General features: G+C 48.3%; 1 protein-coding gene across 1 annotated transcript in view; it reads right to left on the bottom strand.

The window, feature by feature from the left end:
* Positions 1-16,022, bottom strand: part of LOC144506996 (bile acid-sensitive ion channel-like) — a 173,717-nt gene that overhangs the window by 143,651 nt on the left and 14,044 nt on the right. Inside the window, exons 3-4 of the mRNA XM_078233549.1 lie at positions 15,344-15,376; positions 759-1,065 (exon numbers count right to left, since the gene is read on the bottom strand). Coding sequence (XP_078089675.1) covers positions 759-1,065; positions 15,344-15,376 — 340 coding nt within the window. The remainder of the gene's footprint in view (positions 1-758; positions 1,066-15,343; positions 15,377-16,022) is intronic.

Genomic DNA, 16,022 nt, shown 5'->3' with positions numbered 1-16,022 from the left:
TACTCTATTTTCTTCCTTTACTGCTGTTTTTGAACTATGTTTGCCACACGAGCTATGAGGGTTTTCTGATTGAGTTATCTTTAGAAATGTTTCATCCAGATTTCTTAAGACAAATACCTCTGGTTGCAAGTATTGAAGAAGTATATTACACTTACAGCTTAGAATGTATAGTCTATGCAAAGTGGTCGAATGAATGTTTATTACCTCATGCATTAGTTGTAAAGGTTGTGCATATTGAACAATTTGTCATCTCACTTCAGGCAGCCAATTAACATTCACACTCACTATGATAAGGACAATTCATGTTGGCACACCCTAAGATATGTACCTGTAGGGTTCCATCTGATATTGTGCTGTAACATCAAGGAAATCTCAGAATACTAGCATAAAACTGTTGCATGGTACACAAAATCTGTGTGACTTAGCTTTACAGGGGCTGTATGATTTGAGCATAGATATTGAGTTAATCAGATCTTGCATGCATCTGCATCTGGAAGTGAACAGTCTTTGCTTGTGCTGGTTCCCTTCTCTGTTTCATGCCTTCACACAATTGATTGGATACTTCATGTAATCTTACTTTCCATCAGAGTTGATGTAAATTGTTTCATGTTCATCCCTGTGGAGCATCACATGTTGTCATAGCTAATTTTTGTTTGTCAACAAGATCTTTTCGTGTTTTCCACTTCTCTTATATGAATGTTAATTTTAAAAGTCACAGGGAAACATGCAAAAGTATATTAAAATATAACATGCCATACCTATTTAAGTTGCAGAGAGTAACAGCAGGAAATTCAATTTGCTCAACATACTTTATAGTGACAGATGTAGATGTTGGCCAGCTGAAGTAGCGAATGAAACACTGGGTGATCTGAGAAAAAACCACAATAACACAGCCAAAGACAATAAGCATCCAGAAAACCCTGCGAGTTCTACGTTTGCTTTGCAGTGCATTTCGTAAACCATGGAAAGAAGTTGATGCTGCAAACTCATGATCAAAGTGTCGGATATTCTCGATGGACTGCAACACTTTTCCAAATAAAAAAGACCAAATCTTTTTCAATGTGCCTAAAAAATGCAAACAAAAGATAACAGTCATTGATTTCCTGAAGGGAAGGTTATCAAATATATACCAATTATGCAATTTGCATTTAGCATACATTTCGTTATGCTGCTTTTAAAAATTCATTCATGGGATGTGGACATCGATTGCTAGGTCTGCATCTATTGCCCATCTCTAATTGCCCTTTTTTAGAGTTTGAGAGTCAACCACATTGTTGTGGATCTGGATGTAGGTCAGACTGGGTAAGGATGGTTGGGTCCCTTCCCTAAAGGTTCATGGTGGGAGATATAGGAGGGATGTCCGAGGTAGGTTCTTTACTCAGAGAGTGGTTGGGGTGTGGAATGGACTGTCTGCTGTGATAGTGGAGTCGGACACTTTAGGAACTTTCAAGCGGTTATTGGATAGGCACGTGGAGCACACCAGAATGATAAGGAGTGGGATAGCTTGATCTTGGTTTCGGACAAAGCTCGGCACAACATCAAGGGCCGAAGGGCCTGTATTGTGCTGTACTGTTCTATGTTCCATAAACAATTGCGGTCCTAACACTGATCCCTGAGGCACATCACAGTCACTGATCGCCAACCAGAAAAACACCCATTTACCCCCACTCTTTGCTTTCTGTTAGTGAACCAATCCTCTATCTATGCCCGTGACACCGTACACCTTTATCTTATGTAGCGTTTTTTGGTGCGGCACCTTGTCAAATGCCTTCTGGAAATCCAGATACACCACATCCACAGGTTCCCCATTGTCCACTGCACATGCAATATTCTCAAAGAATTCCACTAAATTAGTCAAACATGACCTTCCCTTCATGAATCCATGCTGCGACTTACCAATGGGACAATTTATATCCAGATGTCTCGCTATTTCTTCCTTGATGATAGATTCAAGCATTTTCCCTACTACAGAAGTTAAGCTAACCGGCCTATAGTTACCTGCCTTTTGTCTACCTCCTTTTTTAAACAGTGGCATCACATTTGCTGTTTTCCAATCTGCGGGAACCACTCCAGAGTCCAGCGAATTTTGGTAAATTACCACTAGTGCATTTGCTATTTCTCCCGCCATCTCTTTTAGTACCCTGGGATGCATTCCATCAGGACCAGGAGACTTGTCTACCTTTAGCCCCATTAACTTGCCCAACACTACCTCTTTCGTGATAATGATCGTTTCTAGGTCCTGACCTGCCATAGCCTTCCTGTCATCAATTTTTGGCATGTTATTTGTGTCTTCCACTGTGAAGACCGACACAAACATTTTCACATTTCCAGTTATTACATCCCCCTTCTCATCCTCTAAAGGACCAATGTTTACTTTAGCCACTCTTTTTCATTTTATGTATTTGTGGAAACTTTTGCTATCTGTTTTTATATTCTGAGCTAGTTTACTCTCATAATCCATCTTACTTTTCTTCATAGCTTTTTTCGTGGCTTTCTGTTGACCTTTAAAGATTTCCCAATCTGCTCGGTTCCCACTAATCTTTGCTACTTTGTATGCATTTTCTTTCAATTTGACATCCTCCTTTATTTCCTTAGATATCCATGGCTGATTATCTGTTTTCTACAGTCCTTCCTTATCACTGGTATATTCTTTTGCTGAGCACTGTGACAGATCGATTTGAAAGTCCTCCACTATTCCTAAAATGTCCCACCATAAAGTGTTTGCTCCCAGTCTACCTTAGCCAACGCCTCCCTCATCCCTTTGTAGTCTCCTTTGTTTAAGTACAAGACACAGGTATTGGATTTTACCTTCTCAGGTTCCATCTGTATTTTATTGCTAGGTCTGCATCTATTGCCCATCTCTAATTGCCCTTTTTTAGAGTTTGAGAGTCAACCACATTGTTGTGGATCTGGATGTAGGTCAGACTGGGTAAGGATGGTTGGGTCCCTTCCCTAAAGGACATTAGTGAACCAGATGGGTTTTTATAACAATCGACAATGGTTAGACTTTTAATTCCAAATAATTATTTAATTCAAATTTCACCAAATGCCATGGTGGGATTCGAACACAGATCCCTGGAACAATTCCCTGTATCTCTTGATTGCAAGTCCATTTAATAATGTAGATGCAAACATTTAGAATTTTTTTTTAAGCAAACTTCTCAGGCCCAATTCTCCCATCGCGATGTGCTAATTTTTTGGTGCATCGGGTTGGGAGATGCACCTGTCGGCCATTTCATGGGATTTGCGCATACGTTCCCGATGCATGCGCATCTCCTAGCGCCAGAGAGCAGGCACAGTCGAGACCATGCTGGGAACTGGCGGGAAGACAAGGTAAGTCATTTTAATCTACTTCTAATGTAATTTAAATGTGATTATCGGGCCCGGGACTGAATTCCCCAGGCCCGATAGGATGTCCCACACCCACCAGGAGTATTTCACTTCAGTGGAGTAGCTCCCCACTTTCGGGGAACTATCTGAAGGCCCCGCTGGAGTGAAGGGGGGGGCAATCGGGACCTTCCAGGGGTCAGGTGGTGGGGGGGTGGTGCCCATTGGGCATGGGAACCCTGTCAGTGCCAGCCTGTGCCCCCGGCACTGTCCAAGGGGCAAAGTGCCCATGCCCGGGGGCAGGTTGGCATTGCCCATTGGGCAGTGCCTATTGTGGGTGGGACTTAGGGCGATCAGTAAGGGTGGGGGGGGGGGTCCTGCTGCCACTTTGCATGGGATCGGTTGGGGCGAGAGGGAGGCCAGCGATCGGGGTGGGCTGGGGGAGTGGTCTGTTGGAGGGGTCTGCGTCTGGTGAGGTGAGGGGGTAGGCATCGTCACTGCTTGGGGGGGGGTGGGGCTGGAGATCGGATGCTCACTCTGGGATGGGGAGGGGGGTGTTGGGGCAGCTCTGTGAGGATTCCAGGCTGGCCAGCGATTGAGCTGGCCCAGCAGACGGGAGGCTGAGAGACTGGGGTCACTGTGCATGCGCAGAAGCCCAGGACTGTCAGACTCTGGCATGAATAGGCCCCGCCCCCTGATCTTTTAATAATATTCACAATTGTGACCTCTGCTTTGCACAGTGTGGGAGATTCAAATCTGAACTCCCGCTGAAAAAACAATCGTGAATTACACTAGTTTTCCCGCAAATTCAGCACTTAGAATTTTAGGGGGAGAATCGGGCCCGGCTCATCTCTGGGCTCAAACCTGGTCCAGACTGAGGCAATGGAAAGTTTGTTGACAAAATGGTTCCCTATAAAATTAACTTTGTTCATCTCAGTATGTTATTATTCCAGATTTCCAGCATCCATTGTATTTTGCTTCTGTGTTGTCAACGTAAAGGGAGCATTTCTTTTTAAAGCTATTATACTCAATGCTGAATGGAAAAAAATGTTCCATTCCTTAGAATTGACATACTTCACTTTGGCTATACATAAGTTACCAAGTAAAAGTATTACAGTTTGTGCACATCATTCATCTATTTTACAAAACTTGTAATATATTTGCATATTTTGTTCCCCTCTCCATGTCACAAAGTGATCTTTTTCCTTAAAATCATACCTGCCTGTGGAGCATCACATGTTGATCCACTTCTGATCATTGCTTCATAAGTGCTATCAAGATTTTCAATTTGACTCCAGTCAAAAGTTATGAGAAAATTATTTAACGAACAATCACCAAGTGATGATTATGATGTCATATTTTTGCTACCTGTCTTTATGTACAAAATGTCACAGGGAGAATGTGCAAACTCCACACAGACAGTGACCCAAGGCTGGAGTTGAACCTGGGTCGCTGGCACTGTAAGGCAGCAGTGCCAACCACTGTGCCACCATGTTGCCCACATTAGGGAATCCTCCTACACAGTGAGTGTTATGAAAACCCATCTGGTTCACTAATGTCCTTTAGGGAAGGAAATCTACCTTCCTTACCTGGTCTGGCCAACATGTAATTACAGAGCCGCAGCAATGTGTTTGACTTTTAACTGCCCCTTGAAATGGCCGAACAAGCCACTCATTTGTATTAAAGCTGTTACAAAGTCTAAAAGGAATGAAACAAGATGGACGACCCGACATCAATGTACACACCATGTTGTCTACATGACTTTAGCAAGGCCTTTGACAAGGTACCGCATGGTAGGTTGTTGCATAAAGTTAAATCTCTTGGGATCCAGGGTGAGGTATCTAAATGGATACAAAATTGGCTTCTTGACAGAAGCTAGAGGGTGGTTGCAGAGAGTTGTTTTTCAAAGTGGGCGGCACGGTAGTACAGTGGTTAGCACTGCTGCTTCACAGCTCCAGGGTCCCGGGTTCAATTCCCGGCTCGGGTCACTGTCTGTGTGGAGTTTGCACATTCTCCTCGTGTCTGCGTGGGTTTCCTCCGGGTGCTCCGGTTTCCTCCCACAGTCCAAAGATGTGCGGGTTAGGTTGATTGGCCAGGTTAAAAATTGCCCCTTAGAGTCCTGAGATGCGTAGGTTAGAGGGATTAGTGGGTAAATATGTGGGGGTAGGGCCTGGGTGGGATTGTGGTCGGTGCAGACTCGATGGGCCGAATGGCCTCCTTCTGCACTGTAGGGTTTCTATGATTCTATGATTCTATGAAACTGGAGGCCTGTGACCAGCGGTGTGCCTCAGGGATCAGTGCTGGGCCCACTGTTATTTGTCATTTATATTAATCATTTGGATGAGAATATAGGAGGCATGGTTAGTAAGTTTGCAGATGACACCAAGATTGGTGGCATGGTGGACAGTGAGGAAGGTTATCTCCAATTGCAGCGGGATCTTGATCAATTGGGCCAGTGGGCTGACGAATGGCAGATGGTGTTTAATTTCGACAAATGCGAGGTAATGCATTTTGGTAGATTGAACCAGGGCAGGACTTACTCAGTTAATGGTAGGGCGTTGGGGAGAGTTACAGAACAAAGAGATCTAGGGGTACATGTTCATAGCTCCTTGAAAGTCGAGTCACAGGTGGATAGAGTGGTGAAGAAGGCATTCGGCATGCTTGGTTTCATCGGTCAGAACATTGAATACAGGAGTTGGAATGTCTTGTTGAAGTTGTACAAGACATTGGTAAGGCCACACTTGGAATACTGTGTGCAATTCAGGTCACCCTATTATAGAAAGGATATTATTAAACTAGAAAGAGTGCAGAAAAGATTTACTAGGATGCTACCGGGACTTGATGGATTGAGTTATAAGGAGAGGCTGAATAGACTGGGACTTTTGTTTCTGGAACGTAGGAGGCTGAGGGGTGACCTTATAGAGGTCTATAAAATAATGAGGGGCATAGACAAGGTAGATAGCCAATATCTTTTCCCAAAGATAGGGGAGTCTAAAACTAGAGGGCATAGGTTTAAGGTGAGAGGGGAGAGATACAAAAGTGTCCAGAGGGGCAATGTTTTCACACAGAGGGTGGTGAGTGGCTGGAACAAGCTGTCAGAGGTAGTAGTAGAGGCGGGTACAATTTTATCTTTTAAAAAGCATTTAGATAGTTACATGAGTACGATGGGTATAGAGGGATATGGGCCAAATGCGGGCAATTGGGATTAGTTTAGGGGTTTTTTAAAAAAAAGGGCAGCATGGAGAAGTTGAGCCGAAGGACCTGTTTCCATGCTGTAAACCTCTATGACACCAGAAATAACAATGGAAACCCAGCCCTGTCGACCCTGAAAGGTCTTCCTTACCAACATCTGGACACTTGTGCCAAAATTGGGAGAGCAGTCCCAACAGCTTGACATAGGGCGGGATTTGCTGGCCGTGCTCACCCCAAGGCCGGAAATTCCTATCCAAGGTCAATGGACCTTTGCGTGGTCCATGTCCTGCCTGCTACGATTCCCATGGTGGGCGGAACGGGAAAAATCAGCCCATAGTCTTAGTCATGGAACCTAAGCTTACAGATAATATCCCAGAAACCATCCCTGAGAATTGTCCTGTCTCACCGTCAGGACAGACCCAGTACAGCTGGCAGCATAGTTGTATACAGTCAGGATGGACAACTGCTAGGAGAATTCAACATTGACTCTGGGCCCCAGGAAGTCTCATGGCCTCAGGTCACACATACTGACTATTTGAACACCAAGTGAAAGTAACACAGAGTGACAAGGGCACAGAATGTATTCCAAGCAGGGAACCTCAATGTCATGGAAGCACCACTCCAGACCAAGCTGGTGTAGTCCTAAGGAACAACTGCCACAATGGATCTGCTCACCACAATAGGTGAGGGAAGACCTATTTGACCTTGTCCTAACCAATGAACCTGTTACAGGTATATCTACCCATGACAGACCTACCAAGGAATGACCATCGCACAGACATTATAGAGGCAAAATCGCACCATCACATTGAGGATACTCTCCATTGTGTTGTGTGACTTACTGATGCGCGACAATCAAGCACGAGGTACAAGGCTTCAGCGATTGAAGGCTTTTATTGACAAACAATGGAACTATCTAAACACGAGTACACCATTCCAGACTGGAGGGGTCCCGCCTGAGCAGAGGGTCTTATACCTCTCCCCAGGAGGTGGGGCCCGACCGGGATGTGCCATAACAGCATCCACCACAGGTATATTAATCCCACAGTGTAAACACCCTAACCCAACAACAACATTATAACAACCCCACAGTGTCAACACCCTAACCCAACAGTAACATTGGAATAACCCCACAGTGGTAACCAACGATGGTTCACCACATTCACCCCTCCTTTGAAAACAAAGGCCGGCGGGGTGCGAAAACAGATTACATATATACAAAAAAAATCTACAAGTCCAGACGGTCGAGAGGACCGCACCGTCGCTGTGATCTCCTCAACACCGGTTGTGACACCGGAGCAGGTGCTTGCGGTGGCGTTCTCTCCAAAACAGCGTCCGGCTGTCCCCTCGAGGACTCACGGGCCGGTTGACCCTGGTGAAGCGGAGGTGCAGGGGATCCCGGTACCTTCTGTGGTGGCGCCGATCTCCGAGTCTCAGGCAAGCTGTACATGGGAGTATAACTGTTATGCACTGGTCCCGGTGCTGACCGCGCCACGTCCGGGGAAGAAAGAAGTGATAGGGGATTCGTGACAGGGGGTATGGGAGCGACAGGAGTTGCTACGTCCCCTGCGGGCGCCAGGTCTCGAATCGAGACCGTGTCCTCTCGCCCGTCAGGATATGCCACACAGGCAAACTGAGGGTTGGCGTGGAGGAGTTGGACCGGTTCGACCAAGGTGTCGGACTTGCGGGCCCTCACATGTCGCCGCAGAAGGACGGGTCCTGGGTACGTCAACCAGGCTGGTAAAGATATCCCCGAGGACGACTTCCAAGGGAATGAGAACATCCTCTCGTGGGGAGTAGCATTGGTTGCCGTACACAGGAGGGAGCGAATGGAATGAAGCGCATTTGGAAGGACCTCCTGCCAACGGGAGACTGGAAGGCCCCTGGACTTCAGCGCCAATAGGACAGCCTTCCAGACTGTAGCATTCTCTCTCTCCACCTGTCCGTTACCCCTAGGGTTGTAGCTCGTGGTTCTACTAGAGGCAATCCCGTATGAGAGCAGGAATTGCCTCAAGTCGTTACTCATGAACGACGAGCCCCTGTCGCTATGTATGTAGCAGGGGTACCCGAACAGGGTAAAAAGATCACGGAATGCCTTAATCACTGTGGCAGTCGACGTGTCCACACAGGGGACAACAAACGGGAACCGGGAGTATTCATCTATGATATTGAGAAAGTACACATTCCGGTCCGTTGAGGGAAGGGGGCCCTTAAAATCCACACTCAGCCTCTCGAAGGGGCGAGTGGCCTTGACCAATTGTGCCCGGTCAGGTCGATAAAAGTGCGGTTTGCATTCCGCGCAAATCCGACAGCTTCTCGTTACTGACCTGACATCCTCCACCGAGTAGGGCAGGTTGCGGGCTTTGATGAAGTGGTAGAGCCGAGTGACCCCAGGATGGCACAGGTCATTATGGAGGGCGTTCAAGCGGTCCTCCTGCATGATAGCGCATGTTCCGCGCGAGAGGGCATCCGAGGGCTCATTGAGTTTCCCTGGACGATACATAATATCGTAATTATAGGTGGAGAGCTCGATTCTCCACCGCAAGATCTTATCATTCTTGATCTTGCCCCTCTGCGTATTACTGAACATAAACGCCACGGATCGTTGATCCGTGATCAGGGTGAACCGCTTCCCCGCCAGGTAATGGCGCCAGTGTCTGATGGCCTCCACAATAGCCTGAGCCTCCTTCTCCACCGCTGAATGCCGAATTTTGGGACCTTGAAGGGTGCGGGAAAAAAACGCGACGGGCCTGCCTGCCTGGTTCAGTGTGGCGGCCAGGGCGAAATCCGATGCATCACTTTCCACCTGAAAAGGGATGGATTCATCCACCGCGTGCATCGTGGCTTTCGCAATGTCGCTTTTCAAAGCCTTGAAGGCCAATTGAGCCTCCGGCGTGAGTGGGAAAGTCGTGGACTTGATGAGCGGACGGGCTTTGTCCGTGTAGTTGGGGACCCACTGCGCATAATAAGAAAAGAAGCCGAGGCATCTCCTCAGTGCTTTTGCGCTAGCGGGCAAGGGAAGTTCAGTAAGGGGGCGCATACGGTCTGGATCAGGGCCGATAACCCCGTTTTCCACCACGTATCCCAGGATAGCTAACCTGCGCGTACGGAATACACACTTCTCCCTGTTGTAGGTCAGATTCAGGCGAGACGCAGTGCGCAGAAAGTTCTGGAGGTTTGTGTCATGGTCCTGCTGGTCATGGCCGCAGATGGTGACGTTATCCAGGTACGGGAAGGTAGCCCGCAACCTGTTCTGGTCCACCATTCGGTCCATAGCACGCTGGAAGACCGAGACCCCATTGGTGACACCAAATGGAACCCTAAGAAACTGATACAGACGACCATCCACCTCAAAAGCCGTGTACTGTCGGTCCTCTGGGCGGATGGGGAGTTGGTGACAGGCGGACTTAAGGTCTATGGTGGAGAACACCCGGTACTGCGCAATCTGATTGACCATATCAGATATGCGCGGGAGAGGATACGCATCCAGCTGCGTATAACGGTTAATGGTCTGACTGTAGTCGATGACCATCCGGGGTTTGTTCCCGCTTTTAACCACCACGACCTGCGCTCTCCACGGACTAGCACTGGGCTGTATGATCCCTTCTTTGAGGAGCCGCTGAACCTCAGATCTGATGAAGATCCGGTCTTCAGCGCTGTAACGCCTACTTTTAGTAGCGATGGGCTTGCAGCCTGGTACCAGATTCTTAAATAAAGAGGGTGTGGTGATCTTTTGTGTGGAAAGATTGCATGCGGGGCGCTTTGGACAATTTGGAGGCTGCGGCTGATTCCCTACTGCCAGCGAAGGGAGTGGCCCACCGTACTGTAGGATCACACTCTTCATGTGGACCATAAAGTTTAGTCCGAGGAGAATTCTCCACCGCAAGATCTTATCATTCTTGATCTTGCCCCTCTGCGTATTACTGAACATAAACGCCACGGATCGTTGATCCGTGATCAGGGTGAACCGCTTCCCCGCCAGGTAATGGCGCCAGTGTCTGATGGCCTCCACAATAGCCTGAGCCTCCTTCTCCACCGCTGAATGCCGAATTTTGGGACCTTGAAGGGTGCGGGAAAAAAACGCGACGGGCCTGCCTGCCTGGTTCAGTGTGGCGGCCAGGGCGAAATCCGATGCATCACTTTCCACCTGAAAAGGGATGGATTCATCCACCGCGTGCATCGTGGCTTTCGCAATGTCGCTTTTCAAAGCCTTGAAGGCAGAAATATTTATGTGAAATAGTGTGACATAAACCCAATATCCCGGTTGAGGCCATGATGCTTTGCAACTCGGCCAACGTTGTCTACCTGATACGCTGCAAGAAAGGATGTCCCGAGGCATGGTACATTGGGGAAACTATGCAGACGCTGCGACAACGGATGAATGAACACCGCTCGACAATCACCAGGCAAGACTGTTCTCTTCCTGTTGGGGAGCACTTCAGCGGTCACGGGCATTCGGCCTCTGATATTCGGGTAAGCGTTCTCCAAGGCGGCCTTCGCGACACACGACAGCGCAGAGTCGCGGAGCAGAAACTGATAGCCAGGTTCCGCACACACAAGGACGGCCTCAACCGGGATATTGGGTTTATGTCACACTATTTCACATAAATATTTCTGCTTTTTTCCTCCTGAGTATTTATCATGCGATCCTAGAATCAGAATTTATGTCACACTATTTGTAACTCCCACAGTTGCGTGGACCTGCAGAGTTTCACTGGCTGTCTTGTCTGGAGACAATACACATCTTTTTAGCCTGTCTTGATGCTCTCTCCACTCCCATTGTTTTGTTTCTTAAAGACTGGATTAGTTGTAAGTATTCGCATTCCAACCATTATTCATGTAAATTGAGTCTGTGTCTTATAAGTTCTGTTTGTGAACAGAATTCCCACTCACCTGAAGAAGGGGCTCAGAGCCTCGAAAGCTTGTGTGGCTTTTGCTACCAAATAAACCTGTTGGACTTTAACCTGGTGTTGTTAAACTTCTTACTGTGTTTACCCCAGTCCAACGCCGGCATCTCCACATCATGACTACCATAGACACCGCAAACTGCCGGCTCCAAGTGGAGAGGATCGCCAAGAAGATCGCGCATATCGACACAGACATCAAGTTTCTACAAAGATGCAAGAAAGCAGACAAGATACCGAAAGGACTACAGATCACAAACCCACTCAGGTCAACCTATAACACAGACTACGCTGAGAGACTTTGCCGTCGCACCTCTCTCACCCTCCTCAACCACCTCATACACCAACTCTACAGCAAACGCCGCAGCCTGGAAACCAAGATCGAATCCATATTCTCAACTTGCGCTCAGGACGCAGACCAGCTGCGAAAGTCTGCCAAGCAGACGAGACAAAGGAACTACACCATCTACATGCACACCAAGAACAGGAAACTTGAGAAACTCGGCATCACCACCAGCAGCAACCAAGCCTCCCCCGGTACCACAGTAGGAAACAGTCCCACTGCAGGGAAGTCCATTGTCAACTTGTCCGACTACACACTTCAACCAGATGAAATCGAAGTTCTCAGCCGAGGGCTTAATTTTTGCCCCACCACCAAAATAGACCCCATCAGTCTCGCAGCAGACACAGAGGAATTCATCAGGCGAATGAGGCTGAGGGAGTTCTTCCACAAACCCCAAGAGGCCAACAACGAACACAATGAGACAGCCAATGAACCGGAACAGCCGACAGAGAGATCCGCAGTGCATCCGAAGAGGAAAGAGTCGAATTGGACTCCTCCGGAAGGCCGCTGCCCTCGACTTGACATGTATGCCCAAGCCGTCAGGAGGTGCGTCAACACCAAATTCATCAGCCGCACTCACAAGACAGCCCCGAACATCACCCAAGCACAACGTAACGCCATCCACGCTCTCAAGACCAACCGCAACATTGTCATCAAACCAGCAGACAAAGGAGGGGCCATCGTCATACTGAACAGAACGGATTACTGCAAAGAAGTGTACCGACAACTCAACAACGAGGAACACTACAGACAGTTACCTGCAGATCCGACCAAAGAACACACCCGTCAACTCAACACTCTGATCAAGACCTTTGATCCGGACCTTCAGAACACCCTCCGTGCTCTCATCCCACGTACTCCCCGCGTTGGAGATCTCTACTGCCTCCCGAAGATACACAAGGCAAACACACCCGGCCGTCCCATCGTATCGGGCAATGGGACCCTGTGCGAGAACCTCTCCGGCTATGTCGAGGGCATCCTGAAACTCATTGTACAAAGAACCCCCAGCTTTTGTCGCGACACGACGGACTTCCTACAGAAACTCGGCACACATGGAGCAGTTGAACCAGGAGCGCTCCTCGTCACAATGGATGTCTCAGCACTCTACACCAGCATCCCCCATGACGATGGCATTGCTGCAACGGCCTCAGTGCTCAGCGCCAACAACTGCCAGTTTCCAGATGCAATTTTACATCTCATCCGCTTCATCCTGGACCACAATATCTTCACCTTCAACAACCAGTTCTTCATCCAGACACACGGAACAGCCATGGGGACCAAATTTGCACCTCAATATGCCAACATCTTCATGCACAGGTTCGAACAAGACTTCTTCACCGCACGGGACCTTCAACCGGTGCTATACACTAGATACATCGATGACATTTTCTTCCTTTGGACTCATGGTGAACAATCACTGAAACAACTCTATGATGACATCAACAAGTTCCATCCCACCATCAGGCTCACCATAGACTACTCTCCGGAATCGGTTGCATTCTTGGACACGCGCATCTCCATTAAGGACGGTCACCTCAGCACCTCACTGTACCGCAAGCCCACGGATAACCTCACGATGCTCCACTTCTCCAGCTTCCACCCGAAACACGTTAAAGAAGCCATCCCCTACGGACAAGCCCTCCGTATACACAGGATCTGCTCGGATGAGGAGGATCGCAACAGACACCTCCAGACGCTGAAAGATGCCCTCATAAGAACAGGATATGGCGCTAGACTCATTGATCAACAGTTCCAACGCGCCACAGCGAAAAACCGCACCGACCTCCTCAGAAGACAAACACGGGACACAGTGGACAGAGTACCCTTCGTTGTCCAGTACTTCCCCGGAGCGGAGAAGCTACGGCATCTCCTCCGGAGCCTTCAACATGTCATTGATGAAGACGAACATCTCGCCAAGGCCATCCCCACACCCCCACTTCTTGCCTTCAAACAACCGCACAACCTCAAACAGACCATTGTCCGCAGCAAACTACCCAGCCTTCAGGAGAACAGTGACCAAGACACCACACAACCCTGCCACAGCAACCTCTGCAAGACGTGCCGGATCATCGACACAGATGCCATCATCTCACGTGAGAACACCATCCACCAGGTACACGGTACATACTCTTGCAACTCGGCCAACGTTGTCTACCTGATACGCTGCAAGAAAGGATGTCCCGAGGCATGGTACATTGGGGAAACTATGCAGACGCTGCGACAACGGATGAATGAACACCGCTCGACAATCACCAGGCAAGACTGTTCTCTTCCTGTTGGGGAGCACTTCAGCGGTCACGGGCATTCGGCCTCTGATATTCGGGTAAGCGTTCTCCAAGGCGGCCTTCGCGACACACGACAGCGCAGAGTCGCGGAGCAGAAACTGATAGCCAGGTTCCGCACACACAAGGACGGCCTCAACCGGGATATTGGGTTTATGTCACACTATTTCACATAAATATTTCTGCTTTTTTCCTCCTGAGTCTTTATCATGCGATCCTAGAATCAGAATTTATGTCACACTATTTGTAACTCCCACAGTTGCGTGGACCTGCAGAGTTTCACTGGCTGTCTTGTCTGGAGACAATACACATCTTTTTAGCCTGTCTTGATGCTCTCTCCACTCCCATTGTTTTGTTTCTTAAAGACTGGATTAGTTGTAAGTATTCGCATTCCAACCATTATTCATGTAAATTGAGTCTGTGTCTTATAAGTTCTGTTTGTGAACAGAATTCCCACTCACCTGAAGAAGGGGCTCAGAGCCTCGAAAGCTTGTGTGGCTTTTGCTACCAAATAAACCTGTTGGACTTTAACCTGGTGTTGTTAAACTTCTTACTGTGTTTACCCCAGTCCAACGCCGGCATCTCCACATCAAGCTGCAAGAGCTCATTGGCGTAGTCCTCCATGGTTTCGCCCGACTGCCGACGTCCTGTAGCGAGGAGGTAACGAGCGTGAATCTCGTTGGGTGGTCTCGTGTATCGTTTTTTCAAGAGCTCGATGGCCCTCGGGTAAGTGGTGGCCGCACGAATCGCGAGATAGACCGTGTCGCTTACCCTCGCATGGAGGACCTGGAGTCTGTCGTTGTCCGTAGTAACTGCTGCAGAGGCCACCAGGTAGTCCTCGAAACACTTCAGCCAGTGGTCGAAGGTGTTAGAGGCACCGACCGCACGTGGGTCCAGCGTCAGACGCTCTGGTTTCAGCATTTGCTCCATACTCTCTTTACTGTCGAGAGTTTTGTGTTTGTCAATAAAATTGATGCGCGACAATCAAGCACGAGGTACAAGGCTTCAGCGATTGAAGGCTTTTTTTGACAAACAATGGAACTATCTAAACACGAGTACACCATTCCAGACTGGAGGGGTCCCGCCTGAGCAGAGGGTCTTATACCTCTCCCCAGGAGGCGGGGCCCGACCGGGATGTGCCATAACAGCATCCACCACAGGTATATTAATCCCACAGTGTAAACACCCTAACCCAACAACAACATTATAACAACCCCACAGTGTCAACACCCTAGCCCAACAGTAACATTGGAATAACCCCACAGTGGTAACCAACGATGGTTCACCACACTTACCACCATGCAAGATGAAATAGGGATCAAATAGATCTCAGAACTCAAAGCTGGGCATCCATGATGTGCTGTGACCATCAGCAGCAGCAGAATTGCATACAACCACAATCTGTAACCTCATGACCCGGCACATCCCCACTTTACCATTACCAGCAAGCCAGGGAATCATCCTTCATTCAATGAAGAGTGCAGGAGGGCATGTCAGAAGCAGCAGCATGCATATCTAATAATGAAAAAAAACAATGGACTACTTGCATGCCACACAGTGAAAGCAGCCAAGCAATAGACAGAATAGACACAATCAAAAGATGTGGCGAGTAGGTAGATTGGCCATGCTAAATTGCTGCTTACTGTCCCAAGATGTGTAGGTTTGGGGGATTAGAACCATAGAACCATAGAAAATTACAGCTCAGAAACAGGCCTTTTGGCCCTTCTTGTCTGTGCCGAACCATTTTTTGCCTAGTCCCACTGACCTGCACTTGGACCATATCCCTCCACACCCCTCTCATCCATGAACCCGTCCAAGTTTTTCTTAAATGGGCATTTACCACTTTATCCGGCAGCTCATTCCACACTCCCACCACTCTCTGCGTGAAGAAGCCCCCCCTAATATTCCCTTTAAACTTTTCTCCTTTCATCCTTAACCCATGCCCTCTGGTTTTTTTCTCCCCTAGCCTCAGCG

This window comes from Mustelus asterias, chromosome 1 (genome assembly GCF_964213995.1).
Source record: "Mustelus asterias chromosome 1, sMusAst1.hap1.1, whole genome shotgun sequence".
Classification (NCBI taxonomy): Eukaryota; Metazoa; Chordata; class Chondrichthyes; order Carcharhiniformes; family Triakidae; genus Mustelus; species Mustelus asterias.
This window is presented reverse-complemented; position numbering and strand designations above follow the sequence as displayed.